Source organism: Psammomys obesus, unplaced genomic scaffold (genome assembly GCF_907164565.1).
Source record: "Psammomys obesus unplaced genomic scaffold, mPsaObe1.curated_primary_1811, whole genome shotgun sequence".
Lineage (NCBI taxonomy): Eukaryota > Metazoa > Chordata > Mammalia > Rodentia > Muridae > Psammomys > Psammomys obesus.
The window spans coordinates 9,256,109-9,277,310 of record NW_026596134.1 but is presented as its reverse complement, the minus strand read 5'-3'; the positions used below and the strand labels follow the sequence as shown (position 1 = coordinate 9,277,310).

Here is a 21,202-nt window from a genome sequence, read left to right as displayed (position 1 = left end):
GATACTTACTCACCCTTTCAAAGGAGTAAGAGGCACCACTCTTTCATGTACCTTTGGGACCAAGAGGGAGATGGGGAGCAGAGCCCTTTCACAAAGCTAGAAGCCCAGGGAAATGGTGGCTTCAGGGTCAAGGTACAGGATGAAAGGGAAACAGGAAAAGGCTACCTAGAGCAGTGGTTCTCAACCTTCCTTATGCTGCGACCCTTTAACACAGTTCCTCATGTTGTGCGGACCCTCAACCATAAAATTATTCATTGCTACTTCATAACTGTAATTTTGCTACTGTTATGAACTGTAATGTAAATATCTGATATGCAGGATATCTGATACATGACCCCCAAAGGGGTATGATCCACAGGATGAGAACCACTGACTTGGAGTGTGGCCCAAAGGCAGAAAACATGAGCACATTCCTCGGCAGCTGGCACAAACCAAAGCTGGCTCTCAGTAAACTCCTTGGGTTCAGTCCCGGCACCTATAAAGTACCGTGGGCTATATAAGTCACACATCTGACTTGGGACATTGACACATAAAGGACAGAAATGCACGTGAGATCAAAGGAGAATGGCAGCTGTGGCGTGAAAGTGCCCTTGTCTATATCCCACAACTACAACAACCCCAAGCCAGGAGACCTATCTCCCAAGAAAGCTGAGGGACTGGCCACGCTGTGCGGCAGGGCCTAGAAGGTTGGGTGGGCTCTGCCCTCTTCCCAAGTAGTCAGGAGGAAGGGCGGCTGATGCCCGAGGTCTTCTTGCTCAGGCAAAGAGCGTGCAGTCAGTGCTGGAACCATGCCACTTCTGGACCAGACAGGTGCACGGAAAGTCACTCTGATCCCCAGCCCACCTCCCAGTTTTATGCCTCAGGGTGCTCCGTGGCCTAGAAACAGTCACAGGAGATGACACATTGACTGGTTCTTGCCTTTACCGTTCCCAGCTCCTGGCGCGACAAGGCAGAAAGTGGCCTAGCGCTTTACAACCAGGAAGAGAGAGGAGGAAGTAGTGAACAAGCACGCTGTTGTGGGAGTAAGAAAGGAGATCAGATGCCAAATTTCATTCAGAGATGAAATGATTTGGTTAAGAAAGGAAAGGGTGTGCCATAATCGAGGCATAACTGTGTGTGTGTGTGTGTGTGTGTGTGTGTGTGTGTGTGTGTGTGTGTGTGTGTATGTGTGAAGTACTAGGGACGGAACCTGGATTCCCTTCATGCTAGGCACCTCTAGCTATAACTTAACTGAATACACTTTTCATACATTCGATGGGTGTAATTTTAAAATCAGGCAAATAAACATTTTTTTAAAAACCTTAGTCTCCTTTGTCCCGCAGCCTGCAAGAATATCTCTTGGTGACACATGTGACATTTGTCTACCTCTGCTCTCATTGCACAGTCTCAGTGGCAAGTGCTAGGACCAGCGTCAGTATGGGACTGTCCTAAACCCTAGCTTGGAAGCCCAGCTGGTCTCAGTAAGGGTAGAAGGTTCAGAGTGGACACAGGAGGAGCAGCTGCCAATAGGCAGCCCCAGGAACAGGGCCTTCTGACCCTGAGGAAGGCCACTGCTTGCTCAGCTAGAGTTGGCTGGCTTGGGGATAGCTCTTTCCTCCCAGGCAGAAACAAGCCTCGCTGGGAAATCCAGCATCTAAGAAACTCTCAGGGAGAAAAACCTATGCTGACCCACAACCTTCTGGAGCTTGCCTTAGGGAGGGCCTTCAGGAATGCTAGAACATTCTTTTGGGTGTCAGCATGTGTTTAACTGAATGGATCAAAACACCTGGTGCCCAGGATGATGGAGGTGAATGTGTGAAGGGCTCCTCCGAGTAGTCCAAGGCGGATCTCCAGTCCCTCAAGGACAATGAATCACACCAACACTTCTACCATGTGACCTCTGAGAGACACTAGGGCCCTGCCTATCGATTCAGGGGAAGCTCACTGTGACATGGCAGGGGTAGTTATGTCTGATGGGATGTGCCTGAGGTCCTCCACAGAGGTCTTTGTGACTTAGCCGCTACTGCCTGCTATGGAAGCCCTGACAGACCTTGACCGCTTCGGAAGCTGCAGATAATTCAGACTCGGGGGCCCCTTTTGGAAAGCAGACACGCCAGGCAAAGGTGGCATGAAGAGCAGTCAGCAATCATCTCCCTCCCTCACGTCCAGCATCAGGCTGGCCACACCCACTCTGGCATTCTCCTCTGGAGTACCATCCCTGGGTGGGCCAAGGGACCTTCCTGGGGATAGTAAGTTTCCCAGAGTTGGCAGTGGCTGAGGGCTGGAGGCCCACCAGTGCCTATGGTACTGGGTCTCTCTCATTGGTTCTTCGGGACCTTTTAATCCATCTACTGTATGCAACTCAGGTCATCTCTCCCTAACCAAGAAATAACAAGGAATACCAGGAGACAGACGCTGGGTATCTGTCCCAGCTCTGCCCTGGGGTCTGGCACAGAGTGACGATATGAGGGGCAGTGGATTACCTGATGTGCCCGCAGAGAAGTTCTTGAGGGAGGGTCTCTGGACCACCGTGTAGGACTCGCCCACCACAAACACCTTGTAGAGTACAGCGTTGTGGTTGATGAAGTTTTGAACCACACAAGGGGGTTGAATGGCATTCAGGCCCTCCTGGTTGAACACAATGGCCATCTGGAGGAACAAAGACCAAAGGCTGTGTCAGAGTCCGTCATCTTCCAGCCTCCAACACAGTGACTTGTCGCCTTCCTAGGCAACCCCACCATGACCTCTACCTGGCCCTGTGGCAAAAGAGCTGGTGCTCAAGATGGATGGAGGTGAGCATGTGGAGGGTTCCTCCATGAGTCCGAGGCTGCTCTCCAGAGTGCCTCCTCTGATACCCTCAGGGACAATGAGTCCTTTGAGGACGCCCCAAGAAGAACAGCGTCAAGGCAGGGTAAGTGGAGCAGTGTGCAGGAGCACCTGTGAACTAGGCAGCTTGTGCTATGGTGGGTGGGATTGGGGCTGGGAAACCCTGCATCCACTGGCTCTGCCCAGCTGAGCAGGCAGTGAGCTCCAGAGCTCCCGAGAGCATTAGTCACTGTGATTCTGGGGACTGGGGCTCCCCAGGTTGGGTGCTACTCATTGCTTAGGACACTTGGAGGCTCTTCCACAAACACCCAAAAGGGGAAAGCAGGAAGCAGGAAGCAGACGCTGTGGGCCACGAGCAGGAGGCCTTGGGTCAGAGTTGCCTCTTGTTATACCATCACCGGAAGCACTGAGTCCCCTGGTGCCATCCTCACAGTGCCTGAGATGGGCACACTGCCACATCTTTACAGATAAAGAAACTGAGGCCCCTCGCATGCTTCAGAGAGTCATCTGCAGGACAGTGAGAGGCTGGGTTGGAACTGGGTCTGCCTGGCACCCCGCCATGCCCTCTCACACAGTCACATGTTATCCAGCCAGTTGGAATATGACTTTGTCCTAGTCTCCAGCTCCTCTAGGAAAATGGAGGCTGCTGGAGGCTCTGATGGGGGCTGAGTGAGGTGGGGAGGGCAACTGTGCCCTCTTCTATTCTGTCACAGGCTGTGTCTGGAGTCTACTATGATCTGCCTTGAGGATGATGGGACCAAGGGATTGACCTTGACCACCTGAAGTAGTGGCTTAAGCTAGATCACTCTCCACACAGCCAGGAAAGAGCCCAGGCACATTCTGGGGCCACTGAGCAGGGTTAATGGGCCTGGACACATGGCCACCTGACCAACTGTCAGCCTCATATCAGCCACCACAGAATATTACCTTCTCGTGCCCGAAGTTCAGCTGGGCAGGACAGAAACCAAAATGCAAGCCATGTGGAAAAACCAGTGTGTGTTCGGGTGGACAGCAGCAGAGGATGTGCACCTGCATACACCTGGAGCCAGCTGGCCTACCCGGGGCGGGGAGAGGGGTTGTGATGACCACACCTAGGGCCTGGCCTGCCCCCATCAATCCATAAATCCCACCCCCGAGCAGCTGTTCCTACAACAGTGAATCTAACAAACACCGTGGGCCAGGCTCCTCACTGTGGCAAGCTACATGGTGACTCTCCCACCCCGTACCAGCCAAATCACCAGCTGGAAGTGTGGGCGGATGCTCAGAGAAGCACAGTAATTGCCTGGAGATGCACAGCGGTCAACACGCAGCACTGGCCGCCGTGCTGGCCCTGTGCTAACTCTGTGTTCCCCTGTCCCACAGAGGAGCGACTTGGTGGTGACAGGGAACAGTACTATGGCTGCGCTACAGCCTGCCCGCTCCCTCCTGGCTTACTCATGAGATGCTGCTGCAGCTGGGAACTCAGGAGGCCAGGAGACCCCCGCTCGTCTCTTGACCTTAGCAGACAGCTGCCCTTGCAGCTGGCGAGGCCTCCCTTCCCACGGCAGGGCCACCCCCTGGCACAGCCTGCTCCTGGTGTTCTGACACTGTTTATAGACATTTCCCCGTAAACATCTGCCAGGAGATGAGAATGACCTAGATCTGGTGAAAGTCATGGTGTCTGGCCTTCCATTTTTAGTCTTCCCTCAGGGAGCACTTCTGACAGTACGGTTATGCAGGCGGGCTTTTCCCCACAGGACTGCTTAGCGTGTGAACCCTTGAGAACACTACTGGGACCCAAGGGTCCTCTGTGTGGACACTGCCCCTCTTGGCCCTAAGTCCTCACATGCTTAAAATGTCTCGCCAGAGGCTCTGTGCTGGCATTGGGCAAGATTCCTTTATATCAAGGTGGGGAGAACACCCATGCATATAGAAGGGTCTCAGCACACTGGAGATGTGGGGTCTATCTCCAGATCTCTGAACCAGCAGGACTGAGGCACTCCTCTCAAGAGCCCCTTTGAGAGTCTAGCCAGCACCGATCACTGATGGATGCAAGGCCAGAACCAAGGAAGAACGAGTCTGGTGTGACTTCCGTGGATTCTGCTACAAACTGCATGTGTGTGTCTCCCAAATACACACTTGGAGGCCCTTGGCCCCAGTGTGATGGCATTAACAGGTGGTGAGGCTTGGATGAGGTCTCAAAAATGGGTCCCTCTTGAGAGCCCTCTTGAGAGTTCACTATCTCCCCTTACACAAGTCTGCAAAGCAAGACTCGAGGATGCACTAACAGGGCAGCCCACGGGACACTCTTACCAGAAAAAGGTTGTGGCCCTCTGGGCTGGAAGATGATCATCTGCTGTGAGGACTGCCCAGCTGGCAGCTTGCAGAGCATCCCAGGGAAGGCTAAGCCAGGCTCTAAGGTGGGGAAGGCAGCCTTAGGAATAGGGACAGGGAGTGTGGGCGAGGTGGGAGACAGGACAGAGCCACAGAGGTTCTTCTGCTGAGCTACACCCCCCAAGGTATTGCTTCTCAGAGTAGGACAATGAGCAGCAGCAGGTGTGGCTGTAGCCATAGAACTTAGCAGGGCCTCAGTGAGAGCGATGGGCGAATTCAAGGATAGGAAAGTCACTCACCTCGTGAGAGTTGGTGCCATGAGCCACTCTGGTTTTGCAGACTGTGGGAAAGAAAAGCAGAGTGGGATTTGTGGAGCTGGTAACCACACACAGACAAGGATGACTGGGCCTCTCTGGACAGGAACCTCCCATCTAAGTATTAGCCAGGCCGGGCCTTGCTTAGATACTGATATGGGGTGAGACGGGGGGGGGGGGGGGGGGGGGGGGGGGGGGGGGGCGACGGTATTCAGGGTGGTAAGGAACTCTCAGGATACCTTCAGCAGAAGGGCACAAAGGACTGGTGGGAACTAAGTGGAGATGACAGTCACTGACAAATGGTCCCAGGCCAGGCAGGAGGCATTCCTTCAACCCATCCTGCAAGCACCCTCTCAATGTATGGGCAGAGCAGAAGTAGGACCCAGGGCTGGGCGCTCTTCTTGGCATCCAGGGCTTTCAATTGCTTCAGGCAAGTGCAAATCTACAGGACCTGTGAGGTCTACAGGACCGCCTCCCACAGCATGATGTTTGCCCTGGAGCCCACGGTGTACGTACTGAAGGGGAAGGCCAGGCCATTCTGCTCCAGCAGCCTCATGGTGTCATCCCCGCACAGGCTGGTGAGCTCCATGAAGGGCGGTGAGCAGATCCTGTCATCTAGGGCAAAGGAAGTGGGGTCAGAGCACTGGCCAGAGCCACCATGCATCCCTACCTCCTCGGGCCCCAACTCCACAGCCCACACGCATGTGTATACAATAGGCACAGTGTGGCTGTCCCACTTCCCACGACTTTCTGTCAACATGAAATTCCTGCTCTTTTGGTTGTGAGCCTGGCCTGTAATGGCTGAACCATCTCTCTAGTCCTCTGTCACATGCTAACCGGAAAACGTGGGGTGCACTGAAAACTCCCACAGTTTTACAGTTATAATTACTAAATTCTTAGGCTTTAGGTCTGTGCTTGCACAACGAGAGCTATCTAAGAGGATGCCATGTTGAGCATTAACCCAATGCACCGCTGTCACTGCCTTACCTCAGCAGCCTCGCCTATCTGTTATCTTGGTTTCATGGAAGTCACAGACAGTGTCAGGTGGTTAGCTCTGAGCACAGGTCTGCACTGTTGTGATCCACATGTCCTCTACAGTCTGCAAAGTCACTCTCAAAGAAACTAAGAGAACACTATCCCTCACACAGAGGCATCAGGCTCCCGCCTCAGCCTCTAATCTCTCAGCTCTCCCTGACCTGCCACACCTACTGGCCTCAGAAATTGTGGCTGTCTCTTCTGGTGCTCATTCAGTGGATTCTTTCTTAAAACACACATACACACACACACACACACACACACACACACACACACACACACACACACACACCCAAGCTTGGTGGCACATGACTTTAATCCTGGCACTTGGGAGGCAGAGGTGAGCAGATCACTATGAGTTCAAGGCCAGCCTGGTCTACAAAGTGAGTTCTAGGACAGCCAGAGATACACAGAGTAACCCTGTCTCAATGAAATAACATATAATATAAACAATAACAATGCATTCATTGGCATTGGTGCATGTGTGGAGGTCAGAGGGCAACTTGCCAGAGTTGGTTCTCTCCTTCAACCATGTGGGTTCTGGGGACTGAGCTCAGGCCCTCAGGCTTGGTGGTGGCAGCCCCCCCCCCCAACTGAGCCATCTCACTGTCCTCCTCACTCTATGCGTTCTAACACTGCTGGGTATGGGGCAAGGCCATGGAAGCTGACTTGCTCTATGCATACTTCCTGAACTTATGTTGCCAAACAAGGTCAGGACAAAGCAGATTGTTGGTGGGAAAGCACATATTTTTTTAATCCCAATGATTATTCAATTATTGGTTTATTATTGTTGCTTTTTGTCATAGTCCCCATCCCTGAAAAGACCATGAGCTCCCGGGAGGTGGGACCACCCTGTTCTGGGCACAGATAGTTGGAAAGGCTGGGTGTTAGTGGGTGCACGGTTAGCTTTCTAGCCACAGACTTGGAAACTAGGTCCAAAACAAACCAGCAAGTGCTATACTGTCTCTTCAGCACACTAAATCAGGGTCCAGCCCCATCTTCCTCATGAAAAACAACACAATAGGACAGCAGAGTGGTTACTCTCCCCTCTCGGCTCATTCTCCTTAGGCGAAGTCCAAACGCCATGTACACACAATAGTTTGGGGTTACAGTTCCTTGGGGACCCCAAGAGGGGGTCGGAAGCCAGCCTTTGTAGACTGCTTCAATTGCTCATGTGTCTTCACCCTCAACCTGTGGTATATAACCATTGTCTGGTTATATAGATCCAACAGATGCTCAGCATCTCAGATGACCAAAATCACATGACAGCCCAAGAGAGCAGGTTGATCTAGTGGTTCAGCAGAAGAGATGGCAGGAAAATCAGGGTCGGGAGATGGGAGGGGCAGGTCCTACCACACAGCTGTAAGCCTTTATCCAAGTGAGGCCCACGTCTGCACTCCACCCAGAGCCAGAGACTGCGCAGGAAGGCTGGTGAGTGACCAGCAGGCCCTTCCTCCCACAGCTGTCTGTGGAGGGAGAATAATACAAGCTGTACAAGAGGCTCTGTGCAACCCTGCAGCCCAGGGGCCTGGTGCTCACACCTGAATAACCTGCAGAGTTCTACAGCCAGCAGCCTTAGGCAGGGGCTACCTGGCCTGACAGGGGTCTGGTCACACCTCTGGCCCAGGACTTAGTCCATCCTCCTCTTTCAGGAAGACTCAGAAAGCTGCTGGCCATATCCTGTAAGAGTGCCAAAGACTGCCCTCACTGGAGTTTTCAGTTGGGAAACCAGCCTGACCATCTGATTTTGGCTTCTGAGATCTCAGCATCTCTCCTGCTGTGGCCCATCCAGGCTTTTACACAGTGCCTCCGATTACGGCAACATCTCAATCAACTCTTGTTCTGGACACAATTCCACACAGTCACTCCCCCCTCACACTGTAGGCTGCTCCGCACCACCACCAAGAAAGCACCCCTGTCACCCCATTTACAAATGGGGAAACCAAAAAGAGAGGTGAAGCTTTTTGCATGGAACTCTACAGTGAGTAAACAGTGAGGCGCTGGGCTCACGGGAACCTGGCCCCAGGTCTCTGTGCATCTGACCACAGCTGCCCTGGCAGGTGTATAATGAAGCAGGGTGGCTGAGTCAGACACTCACAACTGGACACAGCGCAGAGAATAAGAGTCAGTGGAGTGCTCAGCCACACATGGTACGTTGACGTCAACCCTCTCCAAGACTATTGAACAGGGAGAAAGACTGTCAAAGCCAGAGGCTGGAGAGGACTGAGCAAAACAGTCTTCTGGACAGACCACTGTACTCGTGACCTCACAGCAGCTGTGGCTGCCTGCGCAACGCCTGCACGAGATCCAGTCAGGCAACACTCACAGGGAGTAGGGTTCACAAGGACCAAGCCGGCACTAAGGAGCTACTGACGGCTGACAGGTTTGGGGGGAGTATCAGAGGTGGCCAAAAGTAGGTCATCTACACTTCAGCGGATGAGCCCATTCCCAGGAGTACACAGCAAAAACTGAACTCAGTGAGCCCTTTAATAAAAGAGTTGATGACATATGGAGCTGGGGTGGGATGGGAATACGGAATGTGGAAGTTGGGGTCTGGGGGGAGTTAAGGGACTAGCAGAAGGTAGACGTGATAAAAATATTGTAAGAAATCTCAAATAATTAAGAGATTATTTTTTAAGGAAGGATCCATTGAGAGCCCAATCCAGGGTGTCCTGAACAGCACCGACGCCCACTCTGTGTCCAGCCTCCAAGACAGACGCATCAACATATGTACATGGAAACCACCCAGGCAACCCTTGCCATCAGGGAACTCCTCACCTAACCCAGACCCACAGGCTCTATCACCTAGAGTCACCCACAGTCCAAAGCACGTAAGGGAATGACTCAGGCATTTTAAACTGTGTGCCCTGCCAAGGGGCTGGGATACCTGGCCATCCACAGTGGTGGGGTCTCAACCTGAACTGACCCTGTACCCGGGACCCATGCTGCACACTCTCAGGAGCCGACTGGGTTGTCAGATCAGCTGTCATGTCCCAAAACACATTTCTCACTTAAAACAGGTCCAAAGCGCAAGATCAGGGATGTTCTGGAGGTGAGATGGTATCCACCTACCAGTCTTTGGGAGTCTAAGGCAGGGGGATTGGGAGTTCAGGGCTGCAGGGCCTACATGGCGAAACCCTGTCTCAACAAAAGGGGTGGCAGCAGCTTGAAATGACTCAGTGCGTAAGGACTGCGAGTCCCACATGGTGGAAGAAGAGAACAGATTCCCACAAGCTGTTTTCTGACCTCCACATGTGCTGTGCCTGCGTATACCCTCCCCTGCCACACACGAGAGTGCACACACACACACACACACACACACACACACACACACACACTAAATTTTAAAAGGGACATGGCAGTTAGATTGTACTCTGTTGTCACAATTGTTCTATTCGCTATACAATTACAATTTATCCCTCACCATACATAATTTATAAACTTTTGTGGTGCTGCTGGGGATTGAACCTGGGCACTCACAGATGCTCAGTACTCTGCCACTGGGTCCTATCTGCATGTTAGAGTTCATTGTAGGTAAGTGTGAACAGGGAAAAACCACAAGAAACAGGCGCTCAGTAGTGTCTGAGGTTTCAGCCATCTACTAGGGCTATGAAAGTGCTTCTTACATCACTGGAAGTGGGGGTGGCTGGATGAGACAACAGAAGGCAAAAACAATGTCGTCGTCTCAAAATAGACGCTTTTAAAAACCCCTGAGGTGCTGGAGAAATGGTCTGGCTAAGAGCCCTGACTGCCCTCTCGGAGGGCCAGGGTTCAGTTCCTAGCGCCTACATAGTGGCTCACAACCATCTCTAACTCCAGTCCCAGGGGATCCAATGACTCTTCTGACCTCTGCAGGCACCAGGCATGCAGGCAAAACTCTCACACACATAAAATAAAAGAAAAAAAAAAAGAGTTTGATAAAATCCAACATTCTTCACGGTAAAAGTATCAACGAGCAAGATGCAGAAGGGTTTCTTTACCCCACTGAGGCGGAGGGGAGGGCAGAGAAAGGATGAGAGTCCATCTCTTCCCACAGGTGTCTGGAGCCCAGATGAATTACACAGACAAGACATTTCAGGGAACAGGGCCACATCCAGCACTGGACAGATCGGATGCCCTGACTTCCTCAGCTCTCAAGGAGGTGAGAGGAGAGCCTGGGGAGTAAGAGAGGCCGAGAAAGAGGATCACGTCCACCTCCTGATGCTCTAGTTCATTTACCCAACTTTGCAGCTGGCTACATACACTGTGAACTGCAGACCTCTGGCTGCCTGTCCTAAGCCTAACCTTGGGAGGGGCCCCGGGACCTCAGTGCCCTGCTCTGGCACCTGTTGCTAGTGTCGCTCCTGTAAGGCCGTGAAATCACAGTGGACTAGAAACCATTACTGTTTGTATTTTACTTTCATCCATGACCAGCATGAAGGATAGCCTCTACTACACCCGAGAACCTGGGATGCAGCAGCAGATGAAACAGTGGTGGCAGGTGTACACATGACCAACACGAGGGAGAGCTAGCTGAGCGAGATGGGGAGGCACGAACATGCGTCTGAGAGACGTCTTCTAGGCAGAAGAGATGGCCAATGACGAGGATGTCTCTGGGATCAGTCCAGCAAGTGAACACAGGACCACCTTTCTAAGAGGGAGCGAGGATGGAAGCAGGCCTTGCAGTGTCAGGCCAGGAGCCTTGGCCACCTACCACCTCGGTCCTCAAGGAGTATCATCTGCCTGTGGAAGGGAAAGCTCAGCAGAGGCTCCTGCGGCTCCGCCATGGGAAGCACAGGGCGGCCTCACAAGTAGGAACAGGATAAAGGAATTTTTGGTAAGTCTGTGCTGGGAGCTGGAGAGGCTATTTCTGGCTCCTGGAGGAAGGGTACTGCTGTTGATTTATCCTATTTCTGGATGGGAGCTGGTAGGAGGCTTTTTTTGGTTAGGTGGTGGGTTGTCTTCCTCTAAGGGCTGTGACAGCGGCCCCTGAGAAACTCCAAGGCTCCCAGTTTCCCGCTTTGCTACTTCATGACAGACAGCACGAGGCCACGGGGGCCCTTGGGGAGGGGCAAGCCCCAGCTGCAGGCTTTCATCGCTGCGAAGAAGGCGCTCACACAGGAATGAGCGCTGGACCCAGGCCCCGCACAATAACCTGTGCACAGAGCTGAACCGCTCACCGGTTAGAACCTGTGCAAGGTGACTGGATGCTGAATGAGCGGAGTTGGGTTGTTAGGAGTCTGGCACACAGCCAGGGCCCAGCTGAGGAGATGCTCGGCAGAGCAGACATGTTCGTAGTCATGGCCATTCATTGGTCCAGGTCCTCATTCCCAGGGTATGTCAGATTTCCAAGCTCAAATGAAAGCCCAGCTCTCATTGGCTTTCCTCGGTATATCTTCACTGTTTATTTTCTAATAGATGAAGCTTTCCTTTTTCATCTCTGCTTCTTCTACAGTACACTGCTACCCGCTCCATCCCCTATGTGCTTGTATCCCCAGCTGCTTGACTGCTGAACATTCTCAATGTGTGGTGACTGTTTTCCACAGCCACCTTCAAGAACATCTCTCCTACATGTGGCTCTCACTTGTGTGAACTGCTCCCCCAGGCTGAGTGCCCAGGAGTGAGGTTTGGGGTGCGGCCCACAGGAACAGACATTTCATTGGTTCTTTGACATTGTGCCCCCATACAATGGAAGTGCTACGCTGGGGTACCAACAAGGAATGACCATGTTTTCCTAACCCTGGCTGGTCCCCTCTCAGGTACCTTTATGAAAGGACAGGATGAGGAGTGTGGTGAGGCATCCCATCCCCTCTCTGTGATCATCCTGAGTCCACCAGGCCTGACTGGGGGTGAGGCTGGAACAGAGCACCTCAGGCAGGACATGATATACCACCACGAGCAAAGCCCTGGGCTTGCTCTGGGGCTGGTCAGCTAGCCTTCTGGAGCTTACTTGGTTCCTGCTCAGTAGGCTGGGATGACACTATGGTCCTGTACATGTGCAGGAGCCTCAGCCTAGCAAGAGGAGAAGGAAGAGAAAGAAAAAAATGAGGAGGAGGAGAAGGAGGAGGAGGAAACGTGCTGTGTGTAACAAAGTAGATAGAAAGCCAGCCACTTTTGGGGTCTGGCTTACCCTCCTCCAGGATGCAGAGAAGGCACAGTATGGATCAGGATGGATCAGGCCCAGGATGGATCAAGGCCAAGAGAGAACAGCAGTTCCTATTCCAAGTCAGCAGAACGGTGGTCTAGTCCCAGGAGAGAGGGGCTGCCAGGGTGTTGTAGCCCAGTCTGGTACTCCCTGTTCAGGCTGTCACTTCCTAATTACACCTTGCACAGACTGGGGAGGGCTCCATAGGAGGCCTGTGCAGGTTCTGGTCAGCATAAACTCTGCAGGCTCAGGGAAGCCAGGCAATCCCCAGCCTCCCAGAGCTTGGGGTTCATAGAGTTCAGCACCATAGGCCACTGTTGCGGCTGCACCCCTGTAGGCTGGTGAGCACACAAACGAACAACACACCAGACTGGGCTTCCACAAGCTCGGAGATGTGCCTCAGCCGGGTCCTATCAGAACCGGGTTCAAGCTTTGCTGTCTCCTCCCAGGGTTCCTGAAGTATGGTAGGAAGCAGCTTCATTCAGAAGTGGTGATGAGGGAGGACTCCACGGTGTTGCTGGCACAGGAAGGTGAGACACAGGACCAAGGTTCTCACCGAGTCCTCTGAAAGCAAGAGTTCACCCAGAACCAGGTCTCAGGCACCACTCTCTGCGTGTGCTGGCCCCCAGGGCTCCCTTCATGGCCTGGGGAACTCTTGCTTATCACTCAAACAACAGCTTTTGCCTGGATAGCCTTGCTGAACACCCCGTTCTGTTCACATGGGACGAGAACCCTCCTGTTGTGCATGCTTCCAACTCACCCATCTTTCTGCAATGACACAGCCCCCTCTCCAACTTGACTGGACCTCCAGCAGTCCAGGAGGCCTCTTGCCACCCAAGTTTACATCCCAGCTCTACCTCTCACTATCAAAACATTACTTCTCTGGCCTCAGTTTCCCTACAAGGAGGTCAAGACAAAAAACAGTTTTTGCACCCCTCTCCAGTGTGGGGAGATTGCATTTTAGATTATGAAAAAACTTAAATTACAAGAGATGCAGATTTACCTCTTGCCATCTTTGCTTCAAACCCTTTCTGTTCGGTAAGAAATAAACTGTTGGGGCTGGAGAGATGGCTCAGAGGTTAAGAACACTCGCTGTTCTTCCAAAGGTCCTAGGTTCAATTCCCATCAACCACATGGTGGATCATAACCATCTATAGTAAGATCTGGTGTGCAGGCAGAATGTTGTATAAATAAATCTTTAAAAAATAGTTAAAAAAAAAAAAAGGAAACAAACTGTTAAGGGTTTGGTCCTATTCTACTGCCTGGCTTGGAGGGCCTGTTGCCTCACTGGGAGCTGAAGAGGTACCATGTTTTCAAGTCCTGGTAGAACATACCAAGAACTGGTTGTAGTGTTGTTACTGTGTGTTTTGTCTGTGTATTGTATGTGCATGCGCGTGCGTACGTTCCCACAAACCCATGGTGCTACAGGGCAGAGTCATTCATTATTAGGCATCTTCCTTAGTCACTCTCCACCTTATTTTTTGAGGCAGGGTCTCTCTTTGAACTTAAAACTCACCAACTCCATTAGACTGACTGGCCAGTAAGCTTCAGGGATCCACCTGTCTCTACCTTCTGGCCCCAGCACTGGAGGGTAAAGGCTGCACATCGCTGTGCCTACTTTAATGTGGATGTTAGAGATTTGAACTTGGGTCCTTATGCCTGAGAAGCACACTCCCTTTACAAACTGAGCTATCTCTCCGTCCTGCTTGTTCTACCATTGTCATCCCAGGATGCCACAGGTTCAGCAGCAGGAGTGAGCCGTGTTGGTGCTGACTGTGCACCATAGAGCAGGGACAGAGGACATGCTCAGCACTGACATCTTTAATGCTCAGGAGATTGTGGAGATGAAGCCATCCCTGGGAAGAAGATCCCCAGAGTAAAATGTGACAGTGGTGAGAAGCACCACCTGAAGTGATGCTTACTACCACCTGTGCCTCTAGCCAGGTCACCACACACTTATCTTGTCTCCCTCATCTGTAAAATGGCCCAATTATGTCACCCACCTTCTGGCTTGCTGAAGATACACAGGAGGCTACACTCAAGCAGGGCACTTGGAAAATGTCAAGAAGGCAAGCTAGCCCTCTTCCGATGTGATAGCACCCTCTAGAGGGCATCTGGAATGCCCCAGCCTTGGCTCACTTAGCACGGTACCCTCTAGGCCAGCTTTTTTAGTACAATAGACAGGGCCACCAAGGCGGTCCGGTCCCAGCACTGTGATTTCTTCCCAGCTGCCCCTAGGTGCTCCTGGGCTTCACAATCAGGAAATTGCTCCCTGGGATTGTCACCCATAACCATCTTCTCTCCACACAGTGTTCTACCCAAACCTGTGGCTCCCTGGCATCTCACATCGCCCAGCACCACCTTGCTACCTTGGGTTTCTTGTCACTGGAGACCTCAGATCACTTTTTAAGCTCTCCCTTCCAAGGCAGCTCATGCTAAAGGGCTGTGCCCAGTTCTTGAAGTTCACTGGAAGCCCCAATCCGCTCTGCTTGGGGTTGTAGAAGAAAGGGTCTCTTTAATGAGGTATCCAGGTAAAACGAGGTCATCGGGGTTGGCACTGGTCCAAAAGAACTGGTGTCCTCACAAGAGGCATTTAGAGCTGAGCCTGATGGCACAAGCCTGTGATCCCAGCTACTCGGGAGGTTAAGGCAGAAGGATGACAAGCGCAAGAGACCTTGCCTCAAAATAAAGCAAGCGCTGAGGTGCCAAATGATAAGAGCATATGCTATCTCAACAACTATTTACTACACATGCAGTCACTCTAAGTCTGAAGAGAGCAACTGGCTGGGGTCACCTGGAGCCACCAGAGGATGAAGGGAACATTCCACGGTGGCCACAGCTGCTGCTCTGCTCCCTAAGGATTTGGAGGCCCTGAAGCTCCTGCCCCATCACCCTCTCTACTGACAGCCACATCCCAACTCGGCCGCCTGGCTGCAGGTAAGCTATTGTGATAGGATGCCACTGCAACCGAGGGGGCAGAGCCAGAGGAAACAAATAGCCAGGGTGTGGAAGCGCACCACAGTTAGCTGGGCAAGAGGTTTTCCTCCACACCAGGCTGGTGACCTGTCTCCTGCTCCTGGAGCCAAGCAGCTATTTGCACCCGGAATGTTCAGAGCCCAGGAGTGAAGGAGCCAGACACAGGCTGGGACAGGGCCAGACATTCCTGAACCCTGACCAGCTGCTGGAAATGTGGATTAGCTCAGTGGCAGCTGTCCCCACTGATTTATAGTCCCTCCAGACCCTGGCGGGGCTTCCCCCCCAACTCCCAAATTGCAGCAGCCCCCGTGTTTCCAAGACACATAAAACATAATGCTTAAAGCGCTCTCTCTGCAGGATGCGTCCAGGAAGCAGAGATGCTAGCTTGGCCCCAGCACAAAGACAGTGCTCACGCTGAAGAAACTGTATTTTAAAACAGTTTCCTTCATTCCAAGGGGATCCTAAATAGCCAATAAGAAAATGAGCAACAGCTTTTTTTCTTAACCCAAGAGAAGGGTAAACCCTACGGAGGATTCATTCGAGGAGAGATACAAATGGCCAATAAGCACAGGGGGAGACGCTGGACCTGTCTAATCACGGTGTTAAGATGAGATGGGCGTCTTCTCCCCGAGGCAGGGCTCCTGTGATTAGACATACACATTTCAAGGGTAACACAGCAGGATCTGCCAATGTGAGCATGCTTGGAATCTTCAAGCAAGAGAAATCATCCCACTTCTGGGGAATTTTTTTTTTTAATTGAATTATGCAGAAGCATCGTTAAAAACAACAACAAACGCAAGTCCAAACAAAACTGGATAATGCCATGCACCCAAATAATCAAATAAACGATGACTGACTGGCTCAAATGCTGGGAAGGCGGGCTTACTCTCCCTCGTTTTTATCCCTGACTCAGGAACAAGGCAACAGATAAGAAAGGGGTGCAGGCTGTCGCAGGATACGTGAGCACAACCCGACTTCTGCTTATTTTTAAAAATGGGTGTAGACTTCACACATTCCCTCAAAGTATGAGAAGGCTCTAGAAGGAAGATGAACAGCTCATTTTTGAAGGCTTGAGTCAGACAGGGCTGGAGAGATTGCTCAGAGGTTAAGAGCACTGGCTCTTCTTCTAGAGGACTCAGGTTCGATTCCCAGTACCCACATGTCACAACCATCTCAGTGCCAGGGGATCTGATGCCCTCTTCTGGCCTCTATGGGCACTGCATGCATGTGGTACATGGACTTACAAGCAGGCAAAACACCCATGAATTAACTGATTAAAAATATTCAGGTCAGCAGCAGTGAGGAACCCTTTGCAGGTACCCAGTCTGGAGCTTAAGATAGAGCAGGTCTCTTGCTAGAAGCTCCACAAGATGGCGTGTGTGTGTGTGGGGGGGTACTGACAGGCACAATTCCATAGCTCACTAGGCAGAAAAGGACACAAATACAAATGGCTACATTTTATTGATGCTAAGGTACATTTTTCTATGTTTTCCATCTATGGCATGGAGCTGGGTCTCATGACAGGGGTCATGTCACAATTCACTCAGCACTTACTGGAATGTAAAGCATCAGTGCATCTTATGATTGGTAAAACTCATGCCACCCCAGACTGAACGTTCATGTGAGTGTCGGGCTCTGAGAAGTGCTAGAGCAAAGGAAATCCCCAACCCAACATATCTGACCCCTTTCCCTTTCCTCTTTTGGGGGCTCCACGATGCACCAAATAGATTAGAGAGGTGCAGTGCTGGAATTTCATGAGACAGCTTGGCAGGTTTCACAGCAACAAGTATAATTTCAGCTAGGCCAGGCTGGGCGGTTGGGTATGGGGAGACTGTTCACACCTTCATCTCTCCATGCAAATAACCCGCTTCTTTCAATGGCCCTGAATTCTTCAGCCCCCACCCCCACCCCCGCAAAGGACCTAAACTCTAACAGGACTTCTTTTCTGGCTAGTATTTAGAATTTTTCACCTTAGCTTTCTGCTCCCAAGTCTTACTGTAATCTCCCATCACTCTCCTCCTGCAGGACCGCAGCCCGTTAACATGGGGTCACAGAACACAGAGGGACATAACCAGCCTTTGGCTCCTGTTGGACCTAAGCTCCGGTGGAAGCTGCCATGGACAGTGACCCTCAGGCTGGCCTATAGGCCTGAAGAGGCACAGGCTGGGCCTGAGGGATGGCACTGGCCAGCCCGAGGTTCTACTCCCAGGTGATCTGCCAACGGTGTGTGGCCTTGGGCCCACAGCCCTGCCCACCCTGCAGCAGTCTATTGCTGTCCTTGCCAAGAACCAGAGAGGGCTGAGATGTGATCAACCACTTATAGAGCATCTAGTGGACCTCTCGGACCTTCTCTGGTCATGGTCACCTCCTATACAGAAAAGGCACTCACTCCTGGGAACACTGCCAGCTGGCAGGACCCCATCATGGGAGGACCTGAAACTCATTAGCCCCAAGTACCCGAGCCTCCACAGCAATATCCCTAACAGCCACAGGTGGGCAGGCATGCAGGGGCCAGGGTACCCTGGGGGTTAGGAGCCAGGCTCAGAAACCCCGGCTCAAAGCAACCCAGACAACACAGGTCCCACCCCAGATCTGTCTCTGGTTGTCCTAGGACCCTGAGTCATTCAGCTCAATGTACCCAGGTATCCTCATCTCTAAAACGGGAAAACCTTCCTCATAGAGGCATCTTGGGAAGAGCTACCCCAGTGTGAGGCATACAGGAAGCCAAGTGACTTGGCTTCTGAGCCAAGGAAGCATGGCTCAGAGAAGGTGTGTGACGCTAGCTCTCCTCGGATGGACACAGCTGCACCCCTACTCACAATACCCATCTCATCTTTAGAGAGCCATTCGTCCACAGCTCTAAGCAACAGCATTCTTTATCTTTCTTCTTGGTGTCAAGATTACTCAGTTTCAATCCTGCTTCCAAACTACCTCCAAGATGAACCATGATTAAATTCTCATAAAACCCCAGGCAGAGAAGATTGCTTGCACTGTGCACACGTCTCCCTGGGGAGGCCCTTGTCCAGGACAAGCCATCTGGTCACCTCCCCAGACCGTGGGAGGTTACAGGAAAAGGAGGGCAGGAAAGCCAATCTCAACTCTCAAGTCCTCAAAGCCCGAAAGGAGCCTTCTAGCTCTAGCCCTTAACCCAAGACCTTTCATATCTGCTATCCCCGAGGACAAGGAAGCAAACCCGTGCCATCTAGTGACACTCAGATGCCTCTCACATATGGCGTTAGTCAATTGGGGAACTGGCTATAGCCATGCCTGTAATTGCCCAGCCTGGCACGGCAGAGCCAAGTCTTGGCTTTGGGCCTTGTCTCTCTGGACCCTGGCCTTGTGTAGCACAGTGGGTTGTCCCAGTAAGAACTGGCCTTCAAATGCAGGCAAAGCAGATTATGGTTTGTTGTCGTGGCCTCCTCCCTACCTCCCTGCACCAGGCAATGTCATGTTGCTGGGAGCTTCTACCTCTAGTCTAAACTGAGATGAGTCTCAGTGCTTCTTGTACCTCTGCCTGAAGGGTGGGAGTGGTGGTGGATGTAGGCACGGGTACAGGCATGTTACCAAGGAGCAGTTATATGAATGAGTCCTGGGCTAGGCTGTGGGTGTGTCGTGTTGAAATTTACTAGCCTCATGTTCTTAAGCTGCTGTACTGAGGGGACTGGTGTTGGGGTCAGGGGCAATGGCCACACCCCACACCAGCCAGAGGCCCAACTGCCATTCAATTGGGAAAAGTAGGTCTCCAAAGGAGGAGCTCAGATTTTTGGTGTGGCCTGGTGGACAGCTAATGTTCCCTCAGATGCATGGGAGCCCTTCTTTCCAGTGATACCTTCTAAGTTTTAGCTGGATGAATAGCTACCCAGAAGAATGTATTTCCCAACTCCTTTGCAGTTCAGCATTCAGCTAGCTCTGGTCACTGGGGGGACAACATCTCGCAGCTCCCAGAAAATTCTGAAAAATAAGTAGGGTTTTTTTCCCCCTTTGCTTGCTCTCCGTTGTAACAGTCAGACCTTGGGATGTGACGCTACAGGTTCAGCCTCCACTGTGAACCAGGAGTACCATGCTATCAGAGGATGGGGTTCTGGGAGCTGTCTGGGCACTCACTGTTACAGAGCAAAGCTGCAAGGACCTTTGCTGTCATAGCAACTTACACGCTAACTGAGAGTTAGTGGCCGGCAGATGTAGGGAAGGAGATGGGTACTGCTTCCCCTCCTGGCTGAGAGGACATGAGCTCTGGGAATCTGGGCTGAGACCACACAAAGGTGCTTAGGTGTTAAGACCACTGAGGCTGGGGTTGTAGGCCACAGGCCTCCCTGTCACCCTGACACTAAAGGGGAATGGTTCTTTTAGGGAATGTCATGCCTTCCTGGAGGCGATGGCCACATATTCGTGGACACTGGCCTATATGCCATGTTATTATTGGGGTTTCTTCCCTGTGGGCCACAGCAGAAAAGGGCCACAGTTAGCTTCCTTCCCTTGTCCAGAGAAGTCAAAGGCTCTGCAGCAGCCTCTTCCAGCTCTGGTTTCCCTGAAAGCTGGGTTCTCAGAGAACAGGGAGGGCCACCTCAGCCTGGGGGGTGGCAGCTTAGGAGAGGCTCACCAAGCCCCTTCTCTCTACACAATGCCCCGCTTGGATTGCTATAATTATCCGAGGGAATTTCAGGGGTAATTATGGTTGTTAACAGCATGCCTGAAAAGGGCTGCATGCCTCAGAGGAAAAGCAGAGTTTGGGGCACAGGCGCAAGGGTGCACTTCCCAGGAAGGGTCCCTGCACCTGCAGAGGAGCTGGCAGGGATACAGCAGAAAGCCCACCATGTGCTGCCATGGGACCACCCCATTAGCAGGAAAGGGCTTGCTTGGGAAGTTCCAGGTCCACTGCCCTCCTGGAAGAATAGAAGCTGGCCTGGTGCAGCACTCACAGGCTGTGTCCCACCCCCAACACTTCCTGCCAGCCCAGAACCAATCATGCTTTAGGGTGCAGTCAATGGTTCTTGCAAGCCCTGGCAGGCGAGACCCTGCCTGGGAGGACCTACACAGTTTCCCCATCCTGTCGCTTCTGGAGGACAATGCCTGTTACAATGGCTATGGATCCGGCAGAAGGGCTTCTGCCAGGCGCCTTTCCCTCCAGCAATCTGCCCCCAACCTCCCAAGCCTGTGCTGCTATGAGCCACTGTCAAAAGGTCCACAGCCTAGGCACCTCTGTCGGGACACTGCTGATAGCTTGTTCGAGGATGCTTCTGGCCTGACATTCTCAAAGTCCTGCATAAGTGGCAGCTTTCCTCAATGTCCTCACCATGATGCTCATTATCTGCAGGCAAGCTCATCTGCAGGCCTCAGTCTCCAGTCCTCGCCTACCCTAGCTTTGCGCACCCTGGGAGATCCCTCACCAAAGGCACTTAGGGAAGCAGCCCCTAGCAGGCATGGAGCCCTCCTGCGTGCCTCCGAATCTGAGTCACCTCGTCTCACTCTGTTCCAGAAAAGACTCCTAGGACAGGGCCCACGGCTCTGTATTTGACGCTGTAGCACAGTGGTTCTCAACCTTCCCAATGCTGCGGCCCCTTAACAGAGCTCCTCATGCCGTGGTGACCCCGATCACAAAATTATTTCTGTTGGGACTTCGTAAGTGCAATGTTGC

The 21,202-nt window shown here is 52.2% G+C and overlaps 1 protein-coding gene across 1 annotated transcript in view; it reads right to left on the bottom strand.

Moving 5' to 3' along the window:
* Positions 1-21,202, bottom strand: part of Itpk1 (inositol-tetrakisphosphate 1-kinase) — a 134,151-nt gene that overhangs the window by 14,227 nt on the left and 98,722 nt on the right. Inside the window, exons 5-7 of the mRNA XM_055593157.1 lie at positions 5,949-6,047; positions 5,418-5,458; positions 2,463-2,628 (exon numbers count right to left, since the gene is read on the bottom strand). Of these exons, the coding sequence (XP_055449132.1) occupies positions 2,463-2,628; positions 5,418-5,458; positions 5,949-6,047 (306 nt within the window). The remainder of the gene's footprint in view (positions 1-2,462; positions 2,629-5,417; positions 5,459-5,948; positions 6,048-21,202) is intronic.